The sequence below is a fragment of the Pezoporus occidentalis genome, unplaced genomic scaffold, assembly GCF_034315485.1.
Source record: "Pezoporus occidentalis ecotype Australia unplaced genomic scaffold, CSIRO_AGI_Poc_V1 ctg200, whole genome shotgun sequence".
NCBI lineage: Eukaryota > Metazoa > Chordata > Aves > Psittaciformes > Psittacidae > Pezoporus > Pezoporus occidentalis.
The window spans coordinates 111,917-136,888 of record NW_026913857.1 but is presented as its reverse complement, the minus strand read 5'-3'; the positions used below and the strand labels follow the sequence as shown (position 1 = coordinate 136,888).

The 24,972-nt window shown below is 43.4% G+C and overlaps 1 protein-coding gene across 5 annotated transcripts; it reads right to left on the bottom strand.

The window, feature by feature from the left end:
- On the bottom strand, positions 1 to 24,295 carry LOC134163515 (uncharacterized protein C11orf24-like). 5 transcript variants are annotated; one of them, XM_062618384.1, is made up of 6 exons: positions 24,280 to 24,295; positions 23,486 to 23,595; positions 18,575 to 18,671; positions 6,794 to 7,032; positions 3,058 to 3,174; positions 1 to 1,848 (listed from the first exon to the last, which is right to left on the bottom strand). In XM_062618384.1, exons 4-6 carry the CDS (start codon positions 6,948 to 6,950, stop codon positions 653 to 655), a joined length of 1,470 nt encoding a protein of 489 aa, XP_062474368.1. In that variant the 5' UTR covers positions 6,951 to 7,032; positions 18,575 to 18,671; positions 23,486 to 23,595; positions 24,280 to 24,295; the 3' UTR covers positions 1 to 652. The 5 variants fall into 5 exon arrangements, with proteins under 5 accessions (XP_062474368.1, XP_062474367.1, XP_062474369.1 ...); XM_062618383.1 differs by lacking the exon at positions 24,280 to 24,295 and having other exon boundaries at positions 23,486 to 23,668; XM_062618385.1 differs by lacking the exons at positions 23,486 to 23,595; positions 24,280 to 24,295 and adding an exon at positions 22,710 to 22,728.
- Positions 24,296 to 24,972: the final 677 nt, after the last annotated feature.

Here is a 24,972-nt window from a genome sequence, read left to right as displayed (position 1 = left end):
TGCAATAAGATATGCCCTTCCAGGGCCCCATTTATTAAGTGAATACAAAAATAATATCATTTAAGTGCAGAGGCACAATAATCTGCTCCATGGCTAAAAGATATCTTGGGTTAGCAGTAAACGCAGTTCACAATGCCTTGTAAACAGACCTCTTTACAAGCAAGAGGCATACTGAAACATGACACACCTTGGATTAGAAGTTACCTGTTGCAGCAATACTCCCCACTTCTCATCTTGAGATTTCAGGGCACTTCACAAAACATTTTCAGAAGAGCCCATGTGAAACAAATGAAACACAAGCAACTTGCACTGTAAAAAGTTGAGAAAGTACCACAGCATGTTCCAAGCATGATGGCTTTTACCCCTTGTCAGGTTTGGTTTGCAATGAGAAATAACAGCCAAAGCTATTGTGCATTATGGAAGTTTTAAAAATGAATACTTCTTTTTAAAATTATTTTTACAGCAACCTGTGGCACAGCTGAATAAAAAATAACATTTTTCTTAATACAGTACATGGCATTTCTCCTCAATTGCACAAGTAAATTTGGAAGCACTTTCAGTTTGTGTTATAGGCAAACAGGAAAGAAAAATAAGTCAGGCAGGCCTTCAGTCTCCTTTCCATCTCTCTGCCCACTGTTTTATCCCCACCCTTTCACATCTGAGAGTCCACATACATTCCATTGATCAGGTAATCCACCTGCGTGTAATCCTTCTTCTTGTAGCTCTCATAGGCCTGCATAAGGAAAAGAACTATAACAGTTATGAAAAACACCATACCAACTAAAAGCACTGCAAGAAGCAAACTTTTATCCACCAAGTACTGAGTCAGGGGCTCTGCTGCAATGAGAAGATACTCATTGTCTATGTCCTGAGTTTCTGCAAGGCCCGAAACTGTTGCTTTGGGTGCATCTGCTGGAACGATGGCTGTTGAAAAAATGTGAGCTGTTGACTCTATCCCATGCCCAGTCACAGTTTCTGCTATATGGGCAGTAATTAAAACTGTGGCACTTCTTGTAGAGCCCATATGAGAAGTCGATTTACTCAAGGATGTTGTGGCTATACGTGCTTCTGAATCTAGATTTGGCAATGTACCAGGCAGTGGATTCACAGAGTGAGAACTCTCCAAGGGTGTAATTTTCATGGCATGAGTGGAAGTAGTGGCAGATGTTCCTACAGCTGGTGGGATGGAGGTGGCCAGTGTTGTGGTCAGTGTCTTCAGGCCAGCTTCAGTAGTGGTGGGGCTACTAGAGCAGGGAGTGCTGGTGGTGGTGATGGCTGGATTAAACTGCTCTGTCTGACTCACTGGAGTACCTGAAGTGACAGTGAGAAGAGCAGAAGTGGGGGACAATCCTGAGACAGAGCTACTATTTCCTGATTTTTCAGTGGTGGCCACACGCTTGGTGACATGGCTGGATGTGGAAGCAGAGATGTTACCAGACGTGGGAAAAGAGGGAATGGATGACATAGCTGTAGAAAGATGACCAGAAACTTCACGGGCATTTGAGGCTTCAGCAGTTGTTTCATAAGCTGAAGTGAGGACAGTTGCATTTATAACATTTTTTGTTATGTCTGTGACAGTGGTGGTGGTTGCTATGGTGGTGGTAGCATTGCTTGCAATTGTTTCTCTTGCAGTTGTTGTTACGGCTGTGGCAGCAGTGTTAGTATTGCTTGCAATTGTTTCTGTTGAATTTGTTGTTACATTTCCACTGTCAGCCCCAAGAAAATCCCTCAGATGAATCTTGTGAGTTTGAACAGGTAAGGACAGGTTTTCCACATTGTTTTGGTCAACTTGTGCATTCAGCATCCTCCTCTTTTTCTGTGGATAGCTTTGGTGGTGAAACAGGATTCCTTCAAAAAGACAAAAACAGTGAGTGTCGTAAGACTAAAACTCTCAAGATCAAATCTGACTTCAAACCCCAACATGCAAACCAGAACACATTCTGCAGCACATGTAGTACAACTGAAATAAATCAGTCCTAAAGTCAGCAATTTTTTTTTTTTTGGGGGGGGGGAAGGGGAAGATGTTGTTTGTCATTTGTATTTGCCTCAGACCACTGGCATTTGCCCAACCAAGGAATTATCTCCACAAAAGGGGAGTAAGGAAGTGCAGAGTTGCAATGTAGAAGCACATTATCAACAGGAGTAGCGTTACAAGTGCCAGCTCCTGAGAAGAAGCTCTCACACTTTCAAAGTTACACAGCATCAACAAAGCCTTCATGCTTAGATTCATAATTTCCATCTCTCAAAACTGAGTGGAAATTTCCGCTTACACCTTCATACTTCAGAAGAATCTCCTTCACAATTAGTGACCTAGATTTATAGCGACGTAAATCCCATCAAAGACCTTTGCTTATCAAAGGTCTGTAGCTATACTGCAAAGAAAACTTTGCCAAGCCAAAAGAACCATGGACAAACTTCTTTTTTCTAAAAAAAAAACAAAACAAACCCAAACCAAAAACAAAACCACAACAACAAAACCAACCAACCAAACAAAAATCAACAAAAAACTTGGGTACAGCAAACTCTTGAAACATACTGTAGAAAATTGATTCCCCAGTTTCCAACAAGCTCCATTTTGTTATTGTGTCACTTAATTAAAATTGAAGACCCTGGCACTGTAAAGTCACCATGAGCAATTGCTACTAAGGCTGCTCCCATTATAGAAACAGCCTGCTGCCTCTGGCACAAAATCCTGCAATCTCTGGAAAAGCAATGCCAAAGCATTTTTCCTTTCTCTTAAAAAAATGTAAATACATCTGTTATGCCTTTATTTTCCAAAGGAGGGTGCGTGGAGCGCAAACAGCTTGAATGAATGATGTGCTCAATATGGTGACAAACTGCTACTCAAAGACAGATCATGTACCTGTAAGTGCCAGAGTCCTCACAGGGCTGAAGAAACAGTTTTTCCAGTGGACTAAGTTCACCTACAGAATCATCCTGCAAGGCATCTCGCAACCCATTTCTCTCTGCTAAAAGCCAGTCAATGTGTAAACACAGGCATTTAAAGCAAAAGGACAAGGATCCTGGATTTAGCAGGAGCCTGAAGCATGGAATTACCTCCAAGCAGATCTTTGATGTCTCGTTCCCCAGCATTGTGGCACACACTCAGCTGGTGACAGTGGAAGAGGATGCAATAATTTTGGTAGGGCACAAACCAATTACAGTGATGGTTACCTGAAAACAACAGAGAAAATAAAGTCATGTTATCACAGAATGGTTTGGGTTGGAAAGGACCTTAAGATCGAGTTCCAACCCCTCTGCCATGGGCAGGGACACCTCCCACTAGATCAGGTTGTCCAAGGCTCTGTCCAACCTGGCCTTGAACACTGCCAGTTAAAGAATCTAACCAGTTGGGTCACTACACACTGTATACTGAATGCACTGCTTCAGGTCTGTAATTAAAGAATTAAAAACAAAACTAAACCCCAACCACAACAGCTGGAAGGTCAGGCCTTAAGGGATCTTAACAGCCTTAGTGAAAACAACTGGAAGATTAGTTCAATCAATATAGCTGCTGCAGCCTACCTACCTGCTTGTCTTTTGGTATCAACATCTCCTAACAACAGCAATTTACTCACCCAGACAATGACAAAGAGAGTGCTGTACAGTTTGGACCCATCTAAATGCTAGCATTAATCCACATGTCTTAATAGGGGGGTAGGGTGAGGGGAAGTGAGCTGTAACTGAGAAGCCACTCATCACCCATGGGAGAGGGCTCTCATCTCAGTGCTTGGAGTTCCACAGAAATTTACTCTTCATTTGCTGAACCAATTACATTTCAAGAAATTAAAACCCACTCCTCAGAAATGAAAGCACATTTGGATGTGCCCCAATTCCAAATCCCACCTCCTGTCCCTCACCTGACAAGCCACACTAGTGGAGAAATGCAGGCCATCTACTACTGTAAATCATGCCATTTCCCATTTCTTGGGAAGGGGAAAACAAAAAGCCCCAGCCTCTCTTGCACTGGCTACTTGTCTAAGTCAGTCAGTTCAGAAAGATCAAGAGACAGATGTGGTCAGCATCATTAAAACACCCTGGTTTCTGATGCCTTCAGGATGGTATCCAGCTGCTCATGACTTCCCTGTTGCTCCCCAGGAGAACCAGAGACCTCTACTGAGCTGTACTGATTAATACTCTCTCATGCAACTCCAGACTGAAGCTCCAGCCGACATGTACACTGCAAGACACATGCCACCCAGTGGCTCCTTTTTGCTTACTTCTAATTAGGAGACAGAAGGAAAAAAAAAAAAAAAAAGAATAAAAATGTGGAAGGACAACAAATGTTCTTCAGAGCTATTCTGAAAGGAAACTATGTAGGCAGATGCCAAGGTTTTCCCTAAAACTGGTTTACTTCATGCTTAAGCCTGCTGCAACTGGAAAGAAACTGCAGATACACATAGGCAAACAGAAGCCAGGTAAGCAGCTGCACTGTGGAATTAGTGAGCAGGAATATTTGCTCTTGCAGCCATGTCATATTTTTCCTTTATTTTCCCCAGAGTATGCAGGATAGCCCAAAAGTATGTTCTCAGAGCCAAATTGCTCAGATGACCAGGATTTTCCCCTTCAGCTCTGGACTGGCTGCCATAGAAGAAACTTGAGAGAGCTCTGAATATGGCTGAGGATGCAAATGCAAGAGCATGGTCTTACCTTCCAACACAAGTTCACCACATTCATGAAGCACCTGGGAATCCTGGATTGCCAGATCTTTGCTAAGATGCTTGCCCTAGCAGTATCTGGAGACTTGAACCCATTGCATTAGACAACAAATGGAGGTTAAATCTACTACCCATGTTGTCAGCCCTAGGGAGTTTTGCTGCTTTTATTAGCATGCAATTGAAGTGTCAAACTGTTTCATGATACTGATACAATCACAGAATGGTTAGGGTTCTGTTTTGTGATATGTTAGTTTGCTAACTATGTACCCTGGCTGATGCTGTGGATATCTGAAGGCAATGCTGGAATAGCTAGACCAGCAAACATTCCCTTTTCTGCAGAGCATATTTGAGACGTGAATATACTAGCAAAAGTTCTTCTTGTGACAGTTACACTACTCCAAATTAGTGATGTGATTTGTACCCTTGCTGTCATAACATCTGCAGAATAGACCCTAGCCAGCCAGGAATGTTATTTTTCCACTTCTCCAAGCAACGTAGCTGTGAGATGCCTCCCCATGCAACCTTGGCCTGTAAGTTAACACTACACTACCTTAAAAAATAACAACCACTGCTCCTTTACTGACAGTTACATAGGTATAACTATTCTGACACCTAAGCCTCAGGCCTCACATCTGTAATGAAAGAAAGCACAAAAATAAATATACTTTGGGGAAGGTGGGAATGGAGAACAAGAGCAGTAATGCTGATCTTAAAACCTGAAGTTGTTTTTTGGTTTGTTTTTTTTTTTCTTAAAGACATTTCAGGTCTTTCTTTCTATGCACATGGCTAATACATTGATATGAAGAGCTTGCATATTTTCCATTTCCCTTGACACCAGGCAGTGCAGCAGATGGGCCATCAAGTAACAACTAGCAATAAACTGCTTCAGTGGGTTTAATACAGAACATAAAACCTGGGTTTAGTTTTGTGTCCATCCTGAGGATGGAAAGGGTCACCTAATTCCAGAGGGTCCACCCCTTCTGCTCAATAAAGCCAACACTCAACTGGACTTGCTCTGTACAAAACAGAGCAGGAGAGAACAAGGTGAAGGACATAAAAAAAAACGTGGTTGAAGTCAGTCACAGGACGAAGCACGCACTCAGATTATCTCCCAGCCCTGACCATGGACTAAATTCCTCACATCCCCAGGATGAGGCAGCTGATAGCAACTTTTCTACCCTTATCAAAATATCAGGAAGTTAAAATTACATGTGCAGTGTTTAGAGATTCTCAGGTGGAACAGACAAACATGCAGTGCTACATACCCTAAGTGTCAGCAGAGTCAGTGTGAATGTGTCATCTTTCTATGGTTTACCACCTTAAAAAGCAGGAGTTTTCACAGCTCTGGTGCCTGGGAGACAAACCCACTCATCTTTTACCTCCTAAATAAAACAGTTTACAAAGGTGCTTTCTTTCCACCACGAAGGGAAGTCTCATGTTTAAAATAAAGGTTTGAAACCACTGGGCTTTAGAAAAAGGCATCTTTATGATATTCCTATCAATCCGATTGTCAGACATTCATCCACCTGAATCAAGGTCTCATCTTCACCACATTATCACCAATTGTTTGTAGGTGCCACAAGCTTTCAAGTGTGGCTAGATAAGATCAGGGCCTTCATAAGGACAATTCTGAAAAACTCATTTAGAAGTTTAATGCTTTTTAAAGACACCAGAAGAAGAAAGCAGAAGGCTCTCATTCTGCAAAACTTGTTTAACCCTTCATTGCAGGATACGATTGGTTTCTTCTGAGGTAGAAAAACCACACATAAATACCAGCGAGCACAGACTACTCATCCCAGTGCAGCCATCTACAAGAGCACTGTTCACTTGCAAACATCTGGCAGCATGGAAAAATCATTTTCAAGTCAAGTGACCTAACACTGTTTGCAAGCTGCCAGTGCTCACCAAGAACACATGCATGCTGTTTCTTACAGAAGGTAGAAGGGCCCTGGGAAATGGTTGTTCTGGATTCAGTTTAATCAGTTATTTAGCACCACTGGACTGCACAGAGCAGCCATAACTGTAAATGCCTGTAAACAACTGAAATTAAGAATGACAGTTGTCAGGGAAGCAGAGGAGACCTTTAAGGAACAGAAAACACAGCTGAAATTTCAGCTAAGGGACAAGACCTTCACCTGAAGCACCCAGGCTTTGACAAGCCTGCCTGCACTCCTTTTCAGTTGTAAGCATGTTTATTCGCACTACATGGACTCCTCTCCCTTTCAGGACAGAAAACCTGTGTTCACATATACAGAAAGAGATCAGCAGGAAGAATACAACGGCAGTCCACATCTTCAGGGTTGGCCTTGCAGAGAGGCTTCTTTTCCCAGGAGCAGCTCTTTCTTATCTCGCTTTCAGATCCACTGCAGTATTCCTATTAAAAAGAAGAAAACAAATCAATTTATATCAAGCAATTTTTATATTAAATACACTCCTATCAGCAGGAATGGGGAAAAAAAAAATATACAAAATGAAGGCAAGTATCATTACACACAACATACAGGCAAGGATGCAGAAGCAGGAAGAAAAAACCATTCCCAAATTCACAGACAGGCACTTTCTTCAAAAAGGCTACTTTGGTCTTCTTCCCTCAAGCCGCAACAGAGAACAGTTCAAGTCAAAAGCCATGTATAAATGGCAAAAATCAAACCCCACAGGTGTAGGGCAGCACAGAGATGATGCTTTTTGACACGTTCTGGGACCCATAATATTGTTCCCAGGCTCAGCAGAAGGGTTTGCACCAGCTAAAGCACACTGTTAGTATGGGAACTATAGTCGTGGCTCTACCCTTACACTAAGTCAGTTGAAATCAAGCATCAACCTTAGTTGATTCCCACTCATTGCAAAAAAAAACTAAAAGAAACTTTGACTGAAAACAAGCAAAAGCCAATATTTCAGGTCTTCCGAAACATTACACACACATGATCTGTTGCTGAGGAAGATTCACACCCACAGTAAGGCTTCCCCACATAAAACAATGAATAGGCTATGTCTTTTCTTCGTTACCAATGCACACATGAAACACTGTTCCTGTGGATGGGCCCCCACCCTTCAAGTCGCTGGAGCAGCTTCCATTGACTTCAGAGCCCATCATCAGCCTCTACCTGAATTTACCCTGTTTCCAAGACTTATAAAACTGTATATGAGTTCATAGCCTGAACAAGACCAACTGTAAGTCTCTTCCTTAAGCAGTTTTAAGGTGAACTTTCCTCCTCATCGCTGTAGCAAGCTTTGGTCTTCATCCTGCAGTTCTGAGGAGAAATCTCATAGCTTTCAAAGAGAAGATTGCTGAGATTCAACTCCCCGTGACATCTGAGAGATGTATGTGATGACTGCAGTTGAAGATGCAAAGACAGTTCGCAACACAGAATGAACAGCATGTGTGAACGATATAAATAGCATAGTGAAAAAAATCCAACAGTCATCAGTAACATGCGTAAGACCCTGATCTAGCCATCCATGCAAGAAGTTTCACCCTGAGCTCTCAACTCCAGTCCCAATCATGCCTGTGAATTTAAGAATCTGAGTAAGAGCCTTTTTTTTATCTCCAAGAAAGCCCAAGATAATGTTTACTAGCCTTGACTCCCATATTACAACATTCGGATGCTTCGTACCATGAAACTCCTGTTTTGAAATTTTCCTCTACTCTACATCCTAAAGCCCCAAACAGGGTAACAGAGTTTTAGCTTCAAAACCACCCTGCCTGAAAAAGGGTGAAATATAAACAGCAACCCCAAGCTTTGCAGAAGACACAACATGCAGGTCCACCTTAGACTACCAAGGAGTCAAAGATGGGGACAAAACTTTATACTAAAATGCAGTGCCTCAAATTCAGCATCCCTATTTGCCCTACAGATTCCTAAAGGAACTTAAAGCCTCCTGCCTGCCTTTTTATTTAGGCTAGTAAAAGGAGTTACTTTGGCTGTTGGAAATAGATGGAATATTTGTACATCTGCTTCCCCAGAGAGCCGGGGAGCCTGAAAGGACGAGACTGTAAGGTACCTGGGTACTTGCACCGCTGACCTTAGCTTATGCAGTCCTCTGTGGCTTTCTCCCTGGAATAAACGTGCACAGCATCATGCTCGTTTGTGTGAGCAGCTTTCTCACTGCAGCCAAAAGTTCACGTCTGCGTCATCCCACCTTGCAGCTGAAAACATTTCTAAGTCTGATCTGACAATGTAAGTCTTGTAAGGGAAAGGCAGCTCACCAGCCCCATCTAGTCCTGCGTACCAGACTGTGCCTGGTGTCCAGCCAGCACAAGCTTTGCTGAGGGCTCTCTCCCACTTCACACTGTGCACACACAGCTCAGACTGACTTTGCTCATTCCCTCTCAACACTTGCTCTTCCAAATGCACCTTAGAGTGACTTGGAAGAACCAGCACAAGAGAGGAGATAACCTGTGCAATACATAACCGCAGCCCCCGCAGCACAGTACACAAGAATGAGCTACACAAGAAATCAACCCCATGTTTTCAGCATCATGCTGGTAATATGAATTTGTATTATTCAGGCAAGGTAACTTCAACGCTTTTCCCACTGTTCTGAATTACAAGGCACTTCCACAAGTTTGCCTTAGCCTTCAGCACACTCTTGCTGTCACTGTTAGCATAAACCATAGCTTAATCATTGAAAACTCCTGTTGACAAGACTGTGAGCAGGAGGGAAAGCAAGAGAAGATGTGGAATACTCTGCCCACAAGAGATTTTCTTAGAGCAGACAGATCCTTATTGATGTCAGACAGCAAAAGTTTGCTTTAAATACAAATCTTTCAACTTAAAGCGAGTGATTTGGGTTCTTTCATTGACACTATAGGTACCCCACCAAGACCGAGCACAACTTATCAACCTGCACTCCCACACATTATGCAGAAATAAGTGCAATTCTTGTAAAGCTCTCAGGTCACAGGCAGAGATTCAGCAAGCAGAGAAAAAAAGAAAAAAAAAATACATTATTAGACCCACAGGAAAAAAAAAAGTACATCATTAAGGGTAAATTTTTTGTTTTAAAGAGTCCAGGTTATGTTTGCAGTCCCTTTTCAAGGTAAAAGGCTTAGAAGATGCAATATTTTATAGCCTAAGAAGTGACCCTGAGAAGGAATTTGCTGTGCAAGAATGTATGCATTTACTGTTTTAAAGAAAACTGCAATGAATAAACACAGAACACTCTCATCATTGTGATTTTTTTCCCTAACTTTATTAATACCTCTGTCGTTACACTTACTAACCCTCACAGAGAATAAACACCTTCCATTGCATTTTGGAAATGTAGATATAGCAGCATTACATCTATGCTGTCTGTTCCCAGGTGCACAGAGATGCTTTGTCTCCTCAACCACACTAAGACACCAGAAGTCCTTCTCATTACATCTGACTTCAGTCCCACTTGACTACAGCAGTTACAGAGGAAAACAAAACACCAGTAAATGCCTCTCACCTCTTCCAAAGCACCTGGCAGCCTTTCTGGATTACGCCAGCACCAGTTAAGGTGGACACACCAAGCTCAGGCACAAAAGGTTTGTCTCCCCTTTCTCTTTCACTAAACATGGTCTCCTCAGGAGCCAACTGGGAATTCCTCCCCCAAGCTGCTCAGGAGAAACTTACAAGTTTAAAATAATTTTAAATGTTCTTTAGCCAATTATAAAAATCCCTTTACAAATTGCAGAATGAGCATGTGACAAACACAGACTGTAAGTACAACAGATAAGCAAACAGCTCATTTCCAAGTCCAGCAAGGGGATAACCAGACACAGTCATACCTTAATGCAGTCCAGGTAATGCTTGGGATGCTGTATTAAATATCAGAAACTCCAGCTAGCAGGTTGGTTTTTTTCTGGCTTCTTCCACTTTAGCACAATCCCATACATCCAGAATAAGAGTCGCAATTAACCTGTAGATCACTTTTCCCAACTTAACAACTTTTTATAATTACAAGCAATAAGCTTTATTTATGTCTTCCCATCACACTTCTAGCCAGTCCTACAAGCTCCATTTGTACTCAGAGAGCCCACTGAGCACCCACTCCACACACCTACATCCCAGAAGAGCATCAGCTACAGCTTCTTCTCCAGACCATGTTTCTCCCTAGAATAAACCATCCTGTGGCTGTCAGAGACAACGAAGAGAATGAGATGAATGCTACTGTGCCCATCAGAAGTCATTTTGATAAACCTGGACAAAATTCACTCTTTGAGCACTATCTTCTCCATCTGAAGAGCATTCCCAAGGAAATTAAAAGTCAAACCAAACCACAGAAGACAGCAACAAATAAAATCAGGGAAAGGACTACACTTTGAAAAATTCAAAGCTTACTTTTACCATCTGTGGCTATAACTCATCAGGAAACAAGCATGGAAAACTAGAATAACTTTGAGTCAACAACTGAATGACCAATGACTTTGCAACGTACACACATATCCAGAGGGCACTTCCTTTTTTCAGAAGCATTCTTCCCTGTGCTCCAGCCAAGGAATCTGTGTGTGTGTGTGTGTGTGTGTGTATTATTTCAAACAGCATTGATTGAGATGATGTTGCAAGAGCAAAATGAAGCCTTTGGAATATAACCCCCTTGCTTTCATGCCCAGCCAGCCTCAGCTGCTCCTGGTTAAGCAGCTGCAGGTGCATGCAAGTGACTACATCAAGGTGAAAGAAGAGATGTAGAACTAGACAAGAAAAGCATGAAAAGAGATCACAGGTACAAAGTGAGCGAAGCAAGTCATGCCATCATTTGATGACATACTCTTTTGAGTTGTCATCAAAGAGCTAGCAGACAGTGCCCCAAAATTCATACTTAACAAGTGTGCATGAACTAGGCATGAAATCAGGCCAAAGAGCTGCAAAGAAAACTTCTATCCTGAGTGTAACAACAAAGCAGGGAAAACAAGGGTGGAATGTCTTTTGCAGATGATGATGCTCCGATCAACTTGAGAAGACATAAAGCCTGGTTTCAACTTGTAATTGCTGCTAAACACTTCATCCGTTCTCAGCTCTCAAAACAAGTTTTCCACTCTTTTGAAAAACAGTATTAAACCAGATTTTGCTGAGGGAAGACATATCATTTCATGAATCAAGGCTAGAATGCAGGAGACAGGGAATCTGCACTGCAATCTTGAGAAGCATTTGGTTTCCCTAACTTATCTCCAAGGCTGAAGTTGCACACATGGATAGGTCTGGAGATAGAAGGGGCAGCACCAAGGCACATGTGGCTGACCCACTGTCAGTTGAAGTTACAACATTCTCTGAAGACATCATACATGAAGTTGGATAATTCTCTGAAGAGCAGCTTTAGAGCCATTAAGTTCCTTTGGCTCTTGAAAAAAAAAGCTAATGACAAGTTACAAAGGTGTTTCTACAAAATGTCATATGCTATCAACAATTAAGAATGAGCTGAACAGAGACTGTGAAACAGAGAAGTGCTAGGATTACCAGAAGTGTATTACCAAGTCCTTGGCCTGGACACAGTTCCTTTCACTTCCCAAGATACATGCACTGCATGAAGCATTTCTACATCCTTAGAAAACCCAGGATACAATGGTCAACAGTCCATTTGCTAATACAGGGTCTCCATGTCTCCACCATTTTCAGTACTAACAAAATGCTCCCCTGGAAAGATGACTATGGTGGGACCTGCACAGTTCTATACTTTCAGAGGGAGTTTTGAAGGAAAATGAGCCTAGAAATCACTGAGTCTTATGGATACATCCACCAAGCTAGGATGGTGACCAAAAAGCTGAATCTGATAAACACCTGGGGCTGACATGAGGCCAGCACAGCATTCAAGGCTGATCTGCTACAACAGTAGGACACAAACATACTCGGAAATGTGATTCAAAGAAACATTGCCAGCTCAGGTGTGGAAGAAAATCACTTATATTCCTTCTCCTACAACACAACTTCTTCAGAGCATAACACTGGACAGCCAGCCATGTATTACAGAACTGCTGGCACATCTATCCACAATAGCAGGCACACTCTCACTGAATAGGGTATTGGATGGGCATTGGTTTGGTCTGCTGCTGCCTTTTCTGATGTTTCTCCTAATACCTGTCCACAAAGAAAGATTTTAAACTCCTACAAAGTCAGAAAGTCCACACAAATTGCATCACACTGGAATGTGTTAAGAAAACCAGCCCAGTAAGCAAAACCATCTTAATTAAGCAGCCATAAAGTTATCCATCTCCTCCTCCCTTAAACACAAACCACCTCCTTCAGTTTGTAGTGGAGTTCACATCTATGGCTGAATCTCCATTCAATCTGCATGACACTAACCCCACAGGAAAGGTGCAATGACTACAGCAGCATCTACAAGCTTTAGGTGATGAGCCAACAGTTGCAAACAATGACATAAAAAGAACAGAGACAGCATCCTTGCTCAGCATACCCAGCACATCCCCCAGATTCACATTTGACCAACTTAGATGAGAGTTACTAAGCTAGAGAGCAAGGAATAATCAAACATCATTGGGCAGACAGCCTCTGAGAAAGCTGCTGCATCCTCTGGAAGACTGGTGTAAAATGGTGCTTTTTAAAAGAAGGCTGCAGCTGCTAAAACATTTCTCCAGCTGCCACATATTACTCTGTAAGAAAACCTATTCTTCTGCTCATAAATGGCCAAACGTGGTAGATCAGGACTTTCAAGATGCTCTGCATAAACAGAAAAAACACCTTAAAGTCTCTTTCAAAGAGGTGGAATGCCAAGTTTTGCTGAGAAACTCTGTGATCATACTTGGACTTGGCCAACACTTGAAACTTGCACAAGTATGAAGTACTTCAGGCTCCATGCTGACAAGGGCATGTTATGCTCCATAGGGCCAAGACTGTGCAAAGCTCACAAGGAGCAGCATCTCTGAAAGGTTAACACTACTACTCTCCAACAAAAGGAATGGAAACCCACTTCCATGCAAGAACTGGGTTAATTGCAGTCTGAACAGTTCACGCAAATATTAAAGTGCTGTATCCTTCAGGTTCAAGATTTTCAGCAACTTGCTCAACCTTCCTTTCCCTACAGGAAGGAGGTTTTAGTGGTTAGAGCCCATACTGACAGTGATACAACCTGAGCTCAGCCTCCTTCCCTCATTCCAGCTTCCTGTGGAAGTAATGCAGTGCTATGGATTCACAATCTTTACACATTTAACCACAGTGGGTTTTGTGGGTGGGTTTGGTTTCTTTCTTTGATTAGTTTTGTTTTGACTGTTACCAGCTCTGGCAATCTCCACCTTTCTGTAACTCAGGTCTCCACTTGTATTCCTCTTTCAGAACACAAGGCAAGGCAGTTAATGCATCTGTTATCCCACTAACAAGGACAACCCACACTGGCACCACTGACGCTCCACTGCCATCACATTTTGCCTCCGAGAAAAAAGCCTGTTAAAGCCTAAAACCCCCAAACCAGCACTACCCACCATCAACTTTTCTCACCCATATAAGCACCATGTGATACAGTTCAGATGGTGAGAAGTATTACTCAGCAAGACACTTTTTCCTGTGAAAAATGATGAGACAGCTATTTCATTTATGAAAATGTGGCTTGTTTTGGAGTATCTGAAATAATCCAGTTTTAAGATACAGAAAAATGAACTGTCAACTACGTTAACTGCATAAAGCTGTAACTGGGCAATAAATCTGGCAACAAAGATACCTCTAAGCAATAAAAATCTGCACTATGCCTCAAGTGCAACCTTCCTTGGGCTGATGCACACCCAAAGCAGCTAGCAAGTTTTCAGACATGCTGTTGTCTCACAGGAACAGGAGATCATAAGCAGGGCATTTCATAAGACATGTTTCAAATTAAACACCTTTCAACAAGGCCCTCAAAGGAACCATCCCATTAGTTCCCCCATGAGCTCTGCTACAACTGAGCTAATAAAGAACAAAGGAGATCAAGAAGGGTAAAAGGAAAGCTCATGGTTTTGGTTTCTCTAAGTGCCTGCAGAAGCAGGTACTCTGCAGCATGGGTGCTTCATGCTTGCTGAGAGATGGCATTAGAAGCCAGAACCAGCACAGGGTACATGCATAGGAATAAATTGTGTCTGAGGTGCTATAAATTCAAAACTGCCAAGTCCGGACCTAACAGAGACTTTTAAATAAGCAGCGACTTCAGCCTGAAGGTACAATCAACTAAGTGTTACTTTTGGAGCAAATAAAGCTGCCAGTGTGTTAAAGTATGCTTACCTGCCCACCCCCTACCCTACAGAGTTTTACTGCAGTCAGCATTTCCCTGGCAATACAGGTCAAATTAAATTTCACTGGAGTTAACAGTTGCAATCCTATCTTTCACTCCAGATATTTCTCAGAAATTATTATGCTCCTCTATTGGTTCATGTAGCTGTAATACTGATTTTGGGCACTAAGAAACAGGACACATCTTCATCTAGAACATAAGGTTCTGCAAGTCTGCTCAGGAAGTTAAGCCTGTGCCTGGTTTTCAGCACAGTTATGCACAACAGTGATGGTGCTGTATGTTACAAAATCCTCAGGCAATACTGTGGATTGTTCAGAAACAGAGAAAAAAGTTCAGACAGTCTTGAAACAGCCAAAGCAAGGTCCCAGTGCAATGACCCTTCACTGCTAAAAGAATCATAGAATGGTTCAGGTTAGAAGGGATCTTAAAGATCACTGCATGTTCTGGCTACGAAATGTATTTGCTTCTTGAAATCACCCAGAAACCCAAAAGTTTCCAAAGTAGGTCAGCAAAAAGTACTATGTTTTAAGTGACTACATGGGTCAGAGGGGTATCAGTCTCATGTTCAGGTTCCCTCTCTATTCTGGGTCAGCTTAGTGGACTTGAGGAATAGGAGTCCTTTGTGAAAGGCTGTGTCCATCTCAGTAAGAAGCTGGAAAAGCAAATTCCCAAGGGTTTTTTTCTGGTAAATCTAATACCAATGCTCACATCTCAAAGGCCAAAAACTAAAGAGACAATCAGTTTCCCTAGCCTTAAAGCATAATTAGGTACAAAGGTGCCCTGGCAAGGCAATATGAAGGAATTTTGCAAGTGATGCTGGGTTTTCACCTTCTTCACTAACAAGTGGTGGGCATCAGGCTTCAGCAGTATGAAGCCACCAACTTTCAAACATAAACAAGAAAAAGGAAGAACATTTCCACTGGATGTTGGCAACAACCCTCAGCTCTTCCAGCTCTCCTTTGTAACTCCAAAGTTCACTTTTTTTCCTGTTTACAAACTCTGAAGTGCCTCTTTAGAAGAGGTACTTTGGCCTTTCACTCAGAAATCTATCATTAGCCAGAGCCAACAGTGCAAATCTTCATCTAGCAACAATTAAGTCTTACAAAACTTGACATAGTACTAAAAAAGAGGTGCAGCTGCTTTTAATGGAGAAGACTTTGTATGCTCCACGTTATGAAAGAGTCAACAGCAACCAGGACACTGTGACATTACCTCTCCAAGACCAGAAGCTGTGACTGAGTTGCATGGTTAGCCTGCATCTAAAGCTGTAAGTAAGCTTTAGTTATCATCAACAGAACATTTGCACAACCTGGTCTTGGCTACAGAACATTTATGTATTTATCAAAGGGATGAGACAGCCTGAAAACATGGCTCCAAGCCTGATGACAGTGTCTCAGATACCTTTTCATTAGCAGAAAGTACATACATTATTATCCTAATGCCAGTAACCATGAAGACTTTAGAAGAAAGACTGCAAATAATATACAGGTGAACCACCATGCAGAAAAGCAGGGTTCTCCATCAGAAGAGGCTCTGTTCCAGGTTCAGTGCGCCAGTTCACAGGGATGATGTCACTGCCACTAGGCACCACTGAAAAGAGCACTCTCCCTTCAGGTATTTATATACACTGAAAAGATCCCCATGAGCCAGGGCTGAGCAGTCCCAGCTCTCTCAGCTTTTCTTCATAGAAGAGTTTCCCAGAACAGAAGTTGCTACTTCTGCTCAAGATCAAATTCAAGAACAGAAGCTTCTGTGTGGCCTTCAAAGGCATACACTCCACCATCAGGTGGGAGGTAGTCTTCAGTCACACCACTTACACTTCTTGTTCCTAAAGGAGCTCTGCATAGCAGTACCATTTTGAGACAATGCAGGAGCTGCTGCTCTTGCAAACAAGGTCATTTCCAGGCATGGAAAGCATCTGAGATACATCAGGATTTACAGTTCTACATCAGCCTAAGCAAATACTGTACAGGCACAACATCATCTGTATCACAAACTATGATTATCCCAGAAAGAAACCTCACATATAAAAAGAAACTGGAAAGATTAAATATTGTAAAGCATTTTGTAAAGCTCTAGATAATTAGGATTCATTAATAAAAAGGACTAATAATAACTAAATAAAAAAATAGCTTGAGGAGGGAGTGTGTTTGCTCATTTCAAAGATGGTCTCAAGTTTTCACACTCAGACTTCAGACCAGCTAGTCACGCCTACAGTTGTCCCTGCACCTTCCATCATGCTCATAAATGAGACATTTTCCAAACAAAATACTTTAAAAAAATTAAACCAGGGTATAGAATATTTTCTTTTAGAGGAGGGAGAGCCGCTTTGCTCCTTTTTGTAAGCCTCATCAAGTCAGCATGTCAGAAATTCACACTGAAGTTTCACATAAATAGCTGTGAAATCCTAGTGACAGCATCATCTTTTCAGATCAGCTATGATAGGAAGAGTTTTAGAAATGGGAAGAAATGACAACTTGAAAGAAAACTGGTCTCAGCAGGAAAAGAAACTTGATCAGCACAGCTGAGAAATGCCAAAAAAAAATTATAGCAATACTTATTAAGTTACCAAATAGACTAACACCCATTTACTGCAGGTAAAGAACTAGGGAGTAAATACCCTTTGCTTGGACATAGAATATTTCAATTCATCATAGGGCATTTCTCACCCACCAGATACTCCCATCCTTAACGTCCTTAATAAGCCAATCTCTTGCTTATCTTACAGCAAAAACAAATAGCTTTTTTCTTTTTTCTCTTTTTTCTTTTACCATGCTCTCCTTTTTAAATTAGATATGGGAACATAAGTCCAGATGCCACTGCTAGCAAGATGACACACTAATGATAAAGTTTCATCAAAAGGATGATGATGTAAAGGAGCTCTGCTGACATAAATACATCAGGCCAACCTTTGTAACACAGGTCAGTCCATAGCACAACATGGCATAGGTTCAAAAGAGCAGAGTGTAGGTAAGATAGACCAACCCTCCCTCATCTCATAGGGTGGAAAAAGAAGTGCAAGAAGACTTGAGCCATTTGTGTATGGCTATAGAAGGAACTGGTCAGAGTTGCAAATGAAAACTGAGTCTCTTGAAATCCAGCTTAGTGCCTGAGCTACAAGACAGTCTACTTTTAATATGAAAGCATATATTTAGTAAGTGTGTCATGAAAAACATCTCAGGAATACCCAGAAATACCTCCTGTGGGATTTTTCTTTTCTGAAGGACAGGGGCAAAAGGAGTGTTCCTATAACATATATCACATACAAACCAAGAATAACCAATAGTTAAGATCCAGAGGATTATGTACATTGAGAAGTGAGGAAGGGAAGAGATAGCACAAACACATGAAATAGCCTCTTCTCCAATTAATGGCTTGCCTGACCTTAAATGGATCCCAAATATTTCCATTCAACCAGTTTGCATTGATAACACTTCTACCTTTATAGAATCATAGAATAGTTAGCGTTGGAAAGGACCTTAAGATCATCCAGTTCCAACTGGGACTGTGAGGGACACCTCACACTAAACCATGTCACCCAAGGCTCTGTCCAACCTGGCCTTGAACACCGCCAGGGATGGAGCATTCACAACTAGGGATGAATTTTGCCCTCACCCATCTGCTCAGTTTCTGCCAACTTCCACAAATTTTCACTTTACCAATGGACTTGTTTCACAGCAGTTTCAAATCTGTCCAGAGGGAGCAAAAGAAAAATAATAATTTTGAGTGTGGAAACTTACCAGGCAAACCCTTGTAATTGTTTTCTCACTGCCAGGACTTACTGCACCTTTAGGGGACACAAAAGCCAGTAAAAGCCTGGGTACAGTAGGACAAGAGCTGAAAGCATTAAAAAAAAAAAAAAAAAATAATTTAAATATTGTTGTATGCAACCAGAGAGCCACTTCTCTGATACAGTCAAAGTATTTTCACAAAGAGATGGAAGAGTGGAAAGGTTTATCCTTTTTAATACAGAGAAGCCAAACAAAAAAAGACAGAGAAGAAAACTCCACAAAATAACATGTTCTGTCCTATTGAAATTAAATTAAATCCTGCTGTCCACACACAAGTTGTACTGGGGTTTAACTTAAGTGGATTTAAACCCAAATTTAGTTAGCGCTGCAAAGTCTCCTCAAGCCAAACAAATACAAATCCAACACAAATAAATAAGCAAAATTCAATGCTAATGTCATCAAATCCCTTTTTTCTACCCCCCCCCCCCCTTTTTTAATATATATATTTAAAACAAATTTAAACACCAGTGCATATTCCCTGTCTGACATATCCGCCCAAGTGTTTTGCTGAATTATTGCTTAGGCAGTTCTCCATCCTGGTACCAAGTCAGCTGGAGCTCAGGGAAGACAATCCCACTGCCCTCCTGAACAGTGTGGTGGTTTAAATACAGCCAGCAACCAAGTACCACGCACAGGAGGAGCTGTGCTTCAGTGCCAATCACTTCTGAAGCAGCTTGAACCCCTTCATAGGCTGCCAGTATCTCTTTTTCAGATGGGGTACAGCTGGCCTCAGATTCTTTGTATCCCCAAATCCAAAAGCCGAGGGGTCAACCTCGAGTCTCCCCTGGAGCTTTCTGCCAGAGGCTCCAGGTAGGACCGTTCTCCCCAGCTGCAGTGTACAGTACATTCTTTACATCTGGCCCGGTCCGGACTGGACCAAGGGCTACTGCATGAACCATCTCTCCTTTAATTTGCTCAAAGGCTGCTTGTTGCTCAGGGCCCCATTTGAAATCATTCTTATTCCAAGTCTGTAATCCAGGATGTGCATTCTCCAGAACCCCACAATACTTAACAAAGAAATACAAGCTTTCTTATTAGTTGGTGAAAACATTGCTGTTATCTTGTTGATCACATCTGTGGGGATCTGTCTATGTCCATCTTGCCATTTTATGCCCCAAAATTGAATCTCCTGTGCAGGTCCCTTGACCTTACTCCATTTTATGGCAAAACTGGCTTTCAGCAAGATTTGGATGATTTTCCTCCCTTTCTCAAAGACTTCTTCCACTGTATCGCCCCACACAATAATGTTGTCAATGTACTGCAGGTGTTCTGGAGCTTGCCCCTGTTCCAGTGCAGTCTGGATCAGTCCGTGGCAAATGGTAGGGCTGTGTTTCCACCCCTGGGGCAGTCAGTTCCAAGTGAACTGGACACCCCTCCAAGTAAAAGCAAACTGTGGCCTGCGCTCTGCTGCCAAAGGAATTGAGAAAAAGGCATTGGCAACATCAGGCGTGGCATACCACTTGGCTGCCTTTGACTCCAGTTCATACTGAAGCTCTAGCATGTCCAGTACAGCAGCACTCAATGGTGGTGTGACTTCATTCAGGCCACGATAGTCTACTGTTAGTCTCCATTCTCCATTAGACTTTCACACTGGCCATATGGGGCTATTAAAGGGCGAGCGGGTCCTGCTGATCACCCCCTGACTCTCCAGTCTACGGATCAGCTGATGGATGGGAATCAGGGAGTCTCAGCTGGTATGATACTGCCGCCGGTGCACTGTTGTGGTCGAGACTGGCACTTGTTCTTTGACTTTCAGCAACCCCACAACAGAAAGATCCTCTGAGAGACCAGGCAAGGTGGACAGCTGCGCAATTTCCAAGGCAGTAATACCAAAAGCCCATCAGTACCCTTTTGAGTCCTTCAAGTAAACTCTCCTGAGACAATCTATGCCAATGACACAAGAAGCCTCTGGACCACTCACAATGGGGTGCTTTTGCCACTCCTTCCCAGTCTGGCTGATTTCAGTACAGTCAACTGTTGTGATCCCCTGTTACTCCAGAAATACAAACAGGATTTGCCTCTTGATGGCATCAGGGTACACTGTGCACCGGTGTCTACTAGAGCTTTATACTCCTGCGGGACTGATGTGTCAGGCCATCTGAGCCACACAGTCCACTAAGCCTGGCTGTCCTTTTCCTCCACCTAGCTGGAGGCAGGGGCCCTTTAATAATGGCCATATGATTTTTCACTTACTTCTTGTACAAAGGGATTGTAATCCCTTTGCATAGGAGCTGGAGCAAAAAAATCAGCTTTTCCACTCCATCTAGAAAAGTGCCCACCAGAGACTGGAACAGCACTCATCACAGGAATTAAAGTGGCTGCAGTGCCTGTTGCCAAAGTCTGAACAGCTACCATAGTTGTCGCTGGAGTTTGAGTGGCTGCAGTGTTTCTTATGGGGGTAAAAGTAGCTGCGGTGCCCGTTGCTGGAGTCTGAGTAGCCACAGTACTGGTCATCAGAGTATGGGTAGCTACAGTGCTTGTTGTGAAGACTGAAGAGGCTGCAGTGCTTGTCGCCAGGGTTTGAGTAGCCACAGCATGTGCTGCAGGGGTTGAAGTAGCCAAATTCCTTGCCACTGGGGCTTGAGTAGCCACAGTGCCTGTCAGTAGAGTCTCGAGTCCTGCTCCTGCAAGTTGCAGTGTTTTTCATGAGGGTTGCAGTAGCCACAGGCAGCTATTTAACCCTGAGCAGGATCTGAACTATATTCAGCAACATGCTGGTTCCTAGCAAAAGAACCAGGCTGGTTTCAAGAGTTCAAAGAATATTCAAAAGTTTTAAACTTCTCAGATACTACTGTAATTATCCTGGAGAAGAATGAGGATATTGGATGGAAAGTAGTGGTAGGAAGAGGTTTCTGTTACCAGCCGGCTCCCCCAGAAAAGGCCAAAGGTGCAATTGTTCACAGTTGTCACCAGATGGCTCTCGAGGAACAACGGTGACGACAACACCGAGCACACAGACCAGATGAGTCGCATGACCTGCAAGTCTATCATATCATAACCCAGCTCCCAAGTACAACAGAATGACAACCTTAGCCCAAGTCCCACAGATGAACACCACCACAGGGAACACATACCATAGAACTACAGAATGCTATGGGCTGGAAGGGACCTTAAAGATCATCTATTTCCAACCCCCCTGCTACTGGCAGAGACACCTTTCACTAGATCAGGTTGGTCAAAGACCCATTGAACCTGGCCTTGAACACTGCCAGGAATGGCAGACATGACGAGAACCGTAGCCACTGCACAGCAGCTGAGGCTCTACCTGCAAATGCCAGTGAATTGACAGAAGCTTTCTCCTCTGTCTTTTCCAATGTGTAACGGCTCTTGCTATTAGAAGTTTGCATAAAACACAAAGCAACAATTAAAATGCAAGAATAATCTAAACATAAAACTGACATTAACAGTGCCTGAACACTCCTGTATGTGGGGTCCAGCAATGAGAACAGAACCAGGTCGAAGCAGATGAATCTGAGCTGTTCAGCACACACATGCAGGCAATGTACAAAATCTCCATATAGAGATGAGGGCTGCAAGGAAACACGTGTGCATGACACGCAGCTATGTGCACCACTGCTCTGAGCCGTAAACCCAGCATCAATCAGAACATGCATGTCAGCCGGGATGAAGAAGCCACTGCAATATACCTGGTTTGCGGGTAAAAGTGGAGCAAAAAGTTCATTCCTCCTACATCTTGCTACACTGCAATTATGGTGGCATAAAGTCTTGCTTGACCTGCTTGAAGGCACTTTCAGATTATAAAACCGTGTTAAAGCTTGGATAATGACGTGCTCAGTTAACATTGTGTATTAGAGCATAGGGAGACATCAGCAGAACTGTATACTAAAAGCTTCATGGAGTTTAATCCATGTCTTAAAAATAAATCAAAACCAATAAAACAAAAAGAGGCAAGAAACTCTACCCAAACAAATCAATTCTTCATGGTTTCTTCAAGCAAAGTTTTGGACATTTCGAGCATGCACTGCTTTAAACAAACATCCCCATTACTTAATGTCTCTGCAACATTTTCTCTTGCAAATTTAGTCACTGAAAAAGCTACCACATTTAAAAGCAGGTACATTACCTAAGCCTGTAATTCAGGGTATGCAGGCAGACATTTCAAATACATTACCAGGTCTTCAGAACGAATGTTTTTCACTACTAAAGCTTGAAATTTTGCTTGCACATTATTCCCATTGCCTTGGAGAAGTGTGTGCCAGGAGACTTCCCTTAGAAGGCAGAGGCTGCAGGGTTGCATGGATGTGCCAATTAGAATTTCAAGAGAAAATAACCAGATACAAAGTCTGTTTTCTGGCAGATGGGTTTATAAATCCAGCAGCGAATTTGCCATTAAAACAAAAAACAAAGAGGTCTGCACCAGTGTGTTAAGAGGCATGTAATCTTGAATTTATCCCTGAAACTTACTAAAATAATACACGCATGTATACATACATTATGTTTATATACATATAAACTAGAACCAAGCAGTAAACATGCACAGCAAGAGCATTAATCTAGTACAGATGTAAAAGCTAATAAAAATGTATAGATTCCTTCTAAATTAGCCACTATCATGCAATGGCCTGCATTAACACGTATAGTAGTGGATAATTACAGTAGATAAGTAAGATTAACACAGAAATTCATGCACTTTTTTGAGACAGACACTGCATCAATATGCATCTTACAGCCTAGTTTTCAAAGGTACTGATCAACCACAAACCCTGTGAGGTCTAAAGGGCACGAACTGCTCACTATCAGTGAGTTTACCTCACTCAGCAAGGCTGGAACTTGGCTCAATGTGCAGAAAATTAATATTTCTATGGGTTTGCCCCTCCAGTAAGCAGTCATTTGACTCACTTTATCAGGAAACAGGAGTGCTGTTGCATGACCAAGCCTGGTAGTGATTCAGTCAGCTAACATGTAGGACATCAAGGCACCTTACTTAGCAGGATTTTAATTTGCCAATCCTAGAAGACAAAGTTTGGGAGACAGCAGAAGGGAAAGTTAAGGGATTTGATGAATCCACCAGAACAAGATCCACTGTGATAGGATATCCCTACAGTTTGCCGTATTCAAGAGCCTGAGCAAAGGACAGTACTTATTCTTCCCACCAACTTCCAGATTCTAGCTGACACCTTGCTAACATTGCCCAGGGTACAGCGAGACCTACTGGTACGATGCGACAGATTTCACTCTTTCCACTTACGCTCCATTTACAAAGGTGATCTCAACTGTACGCATTTGGCATTATTTATTCAGACACAAGTTATGTGTACACATCTGTGATGCCATGCATAAGGGTGATCTGCTACCAGGCACCGTATTTCTGAGGTGGCCCATAGGGCCTAAAAATGCTACATTTCAGGCAAAGAATTACTTGCTGAGTCAATTAGCTTTCCTCCCCACAACGAAACCGAGTTTCCTCCCCAAGAACACGATCACCTACGAGCACACACACATCGCACTGCGGGCGAGCAGCGGGTGAGCGCAAACCACCACTGCCACGACTGCTATGGGGAGGGGAGTTGCAACTTTATTAGCAACTTCCGTGGGGCATTCATGGGAGAGACTGCCGAGCCCCTGCTCCCCTCCCAGGCCATGGTCACGACCCGCAACGCTTCAAACCGACACTCGCTCCGCGAAACCCCTACCTCCGAGACCCGACCCCGCCGCTCCTCCGCCCATCTCCCTCAGGCCCAGGACAAACCACAGCCCGCCCACCCGCAGCCACTCCGTCACGACGCGGCTCACCCCGGCGCAAACCACGGCCTGGGCCAGCGGGACGGAAGCGGCGCTTACCCCGGCAGAGGCGGCACGCCCCGCGCCTGGGCGGCCCCACGAGAACGGCGGCAGACTGCACCCCGCGCCGCGCCACATGCCACGGCCAAGCCCCGCCCCAGACACGCCCCCTCCGTCGCTCATTGGTCCATGCTCACATATCCCCGCCCCAACGCTGAGGCCCCTCCCCCTCCCCTCTAGCCCCGCCCCTCCGAAGCGTTCCCGCCGCGCAGGCAGCTTTTCACCCCGGAAACACCGGTGGGGATGGTGACGTAAACGCGGAAGTGAGGTGGGGTTTGAACGGGGCGGAAGTGGTTCGAGGGTGATGGCGGTGGGATGCAGCTGCCCTGTCTCCGCGGTGTCAAAGCCGGGCTCGTGTGGCGGCTGGTCCCGCCAGGTGGCACTGCGAGCTCAGCGCTGACCGTCCGTCACCAGCTGCCACCTGCCCGAGGTACGGTATGGGCCGCCCGTGCACCAGGGGGAGCGTCGCAGCCTTCGCCTGGCTCCGAGCGGCACGGCTGGCTGTGCTGCGCTGCGCTGTGCTTTCTCTGCCCTTACATCAGGCC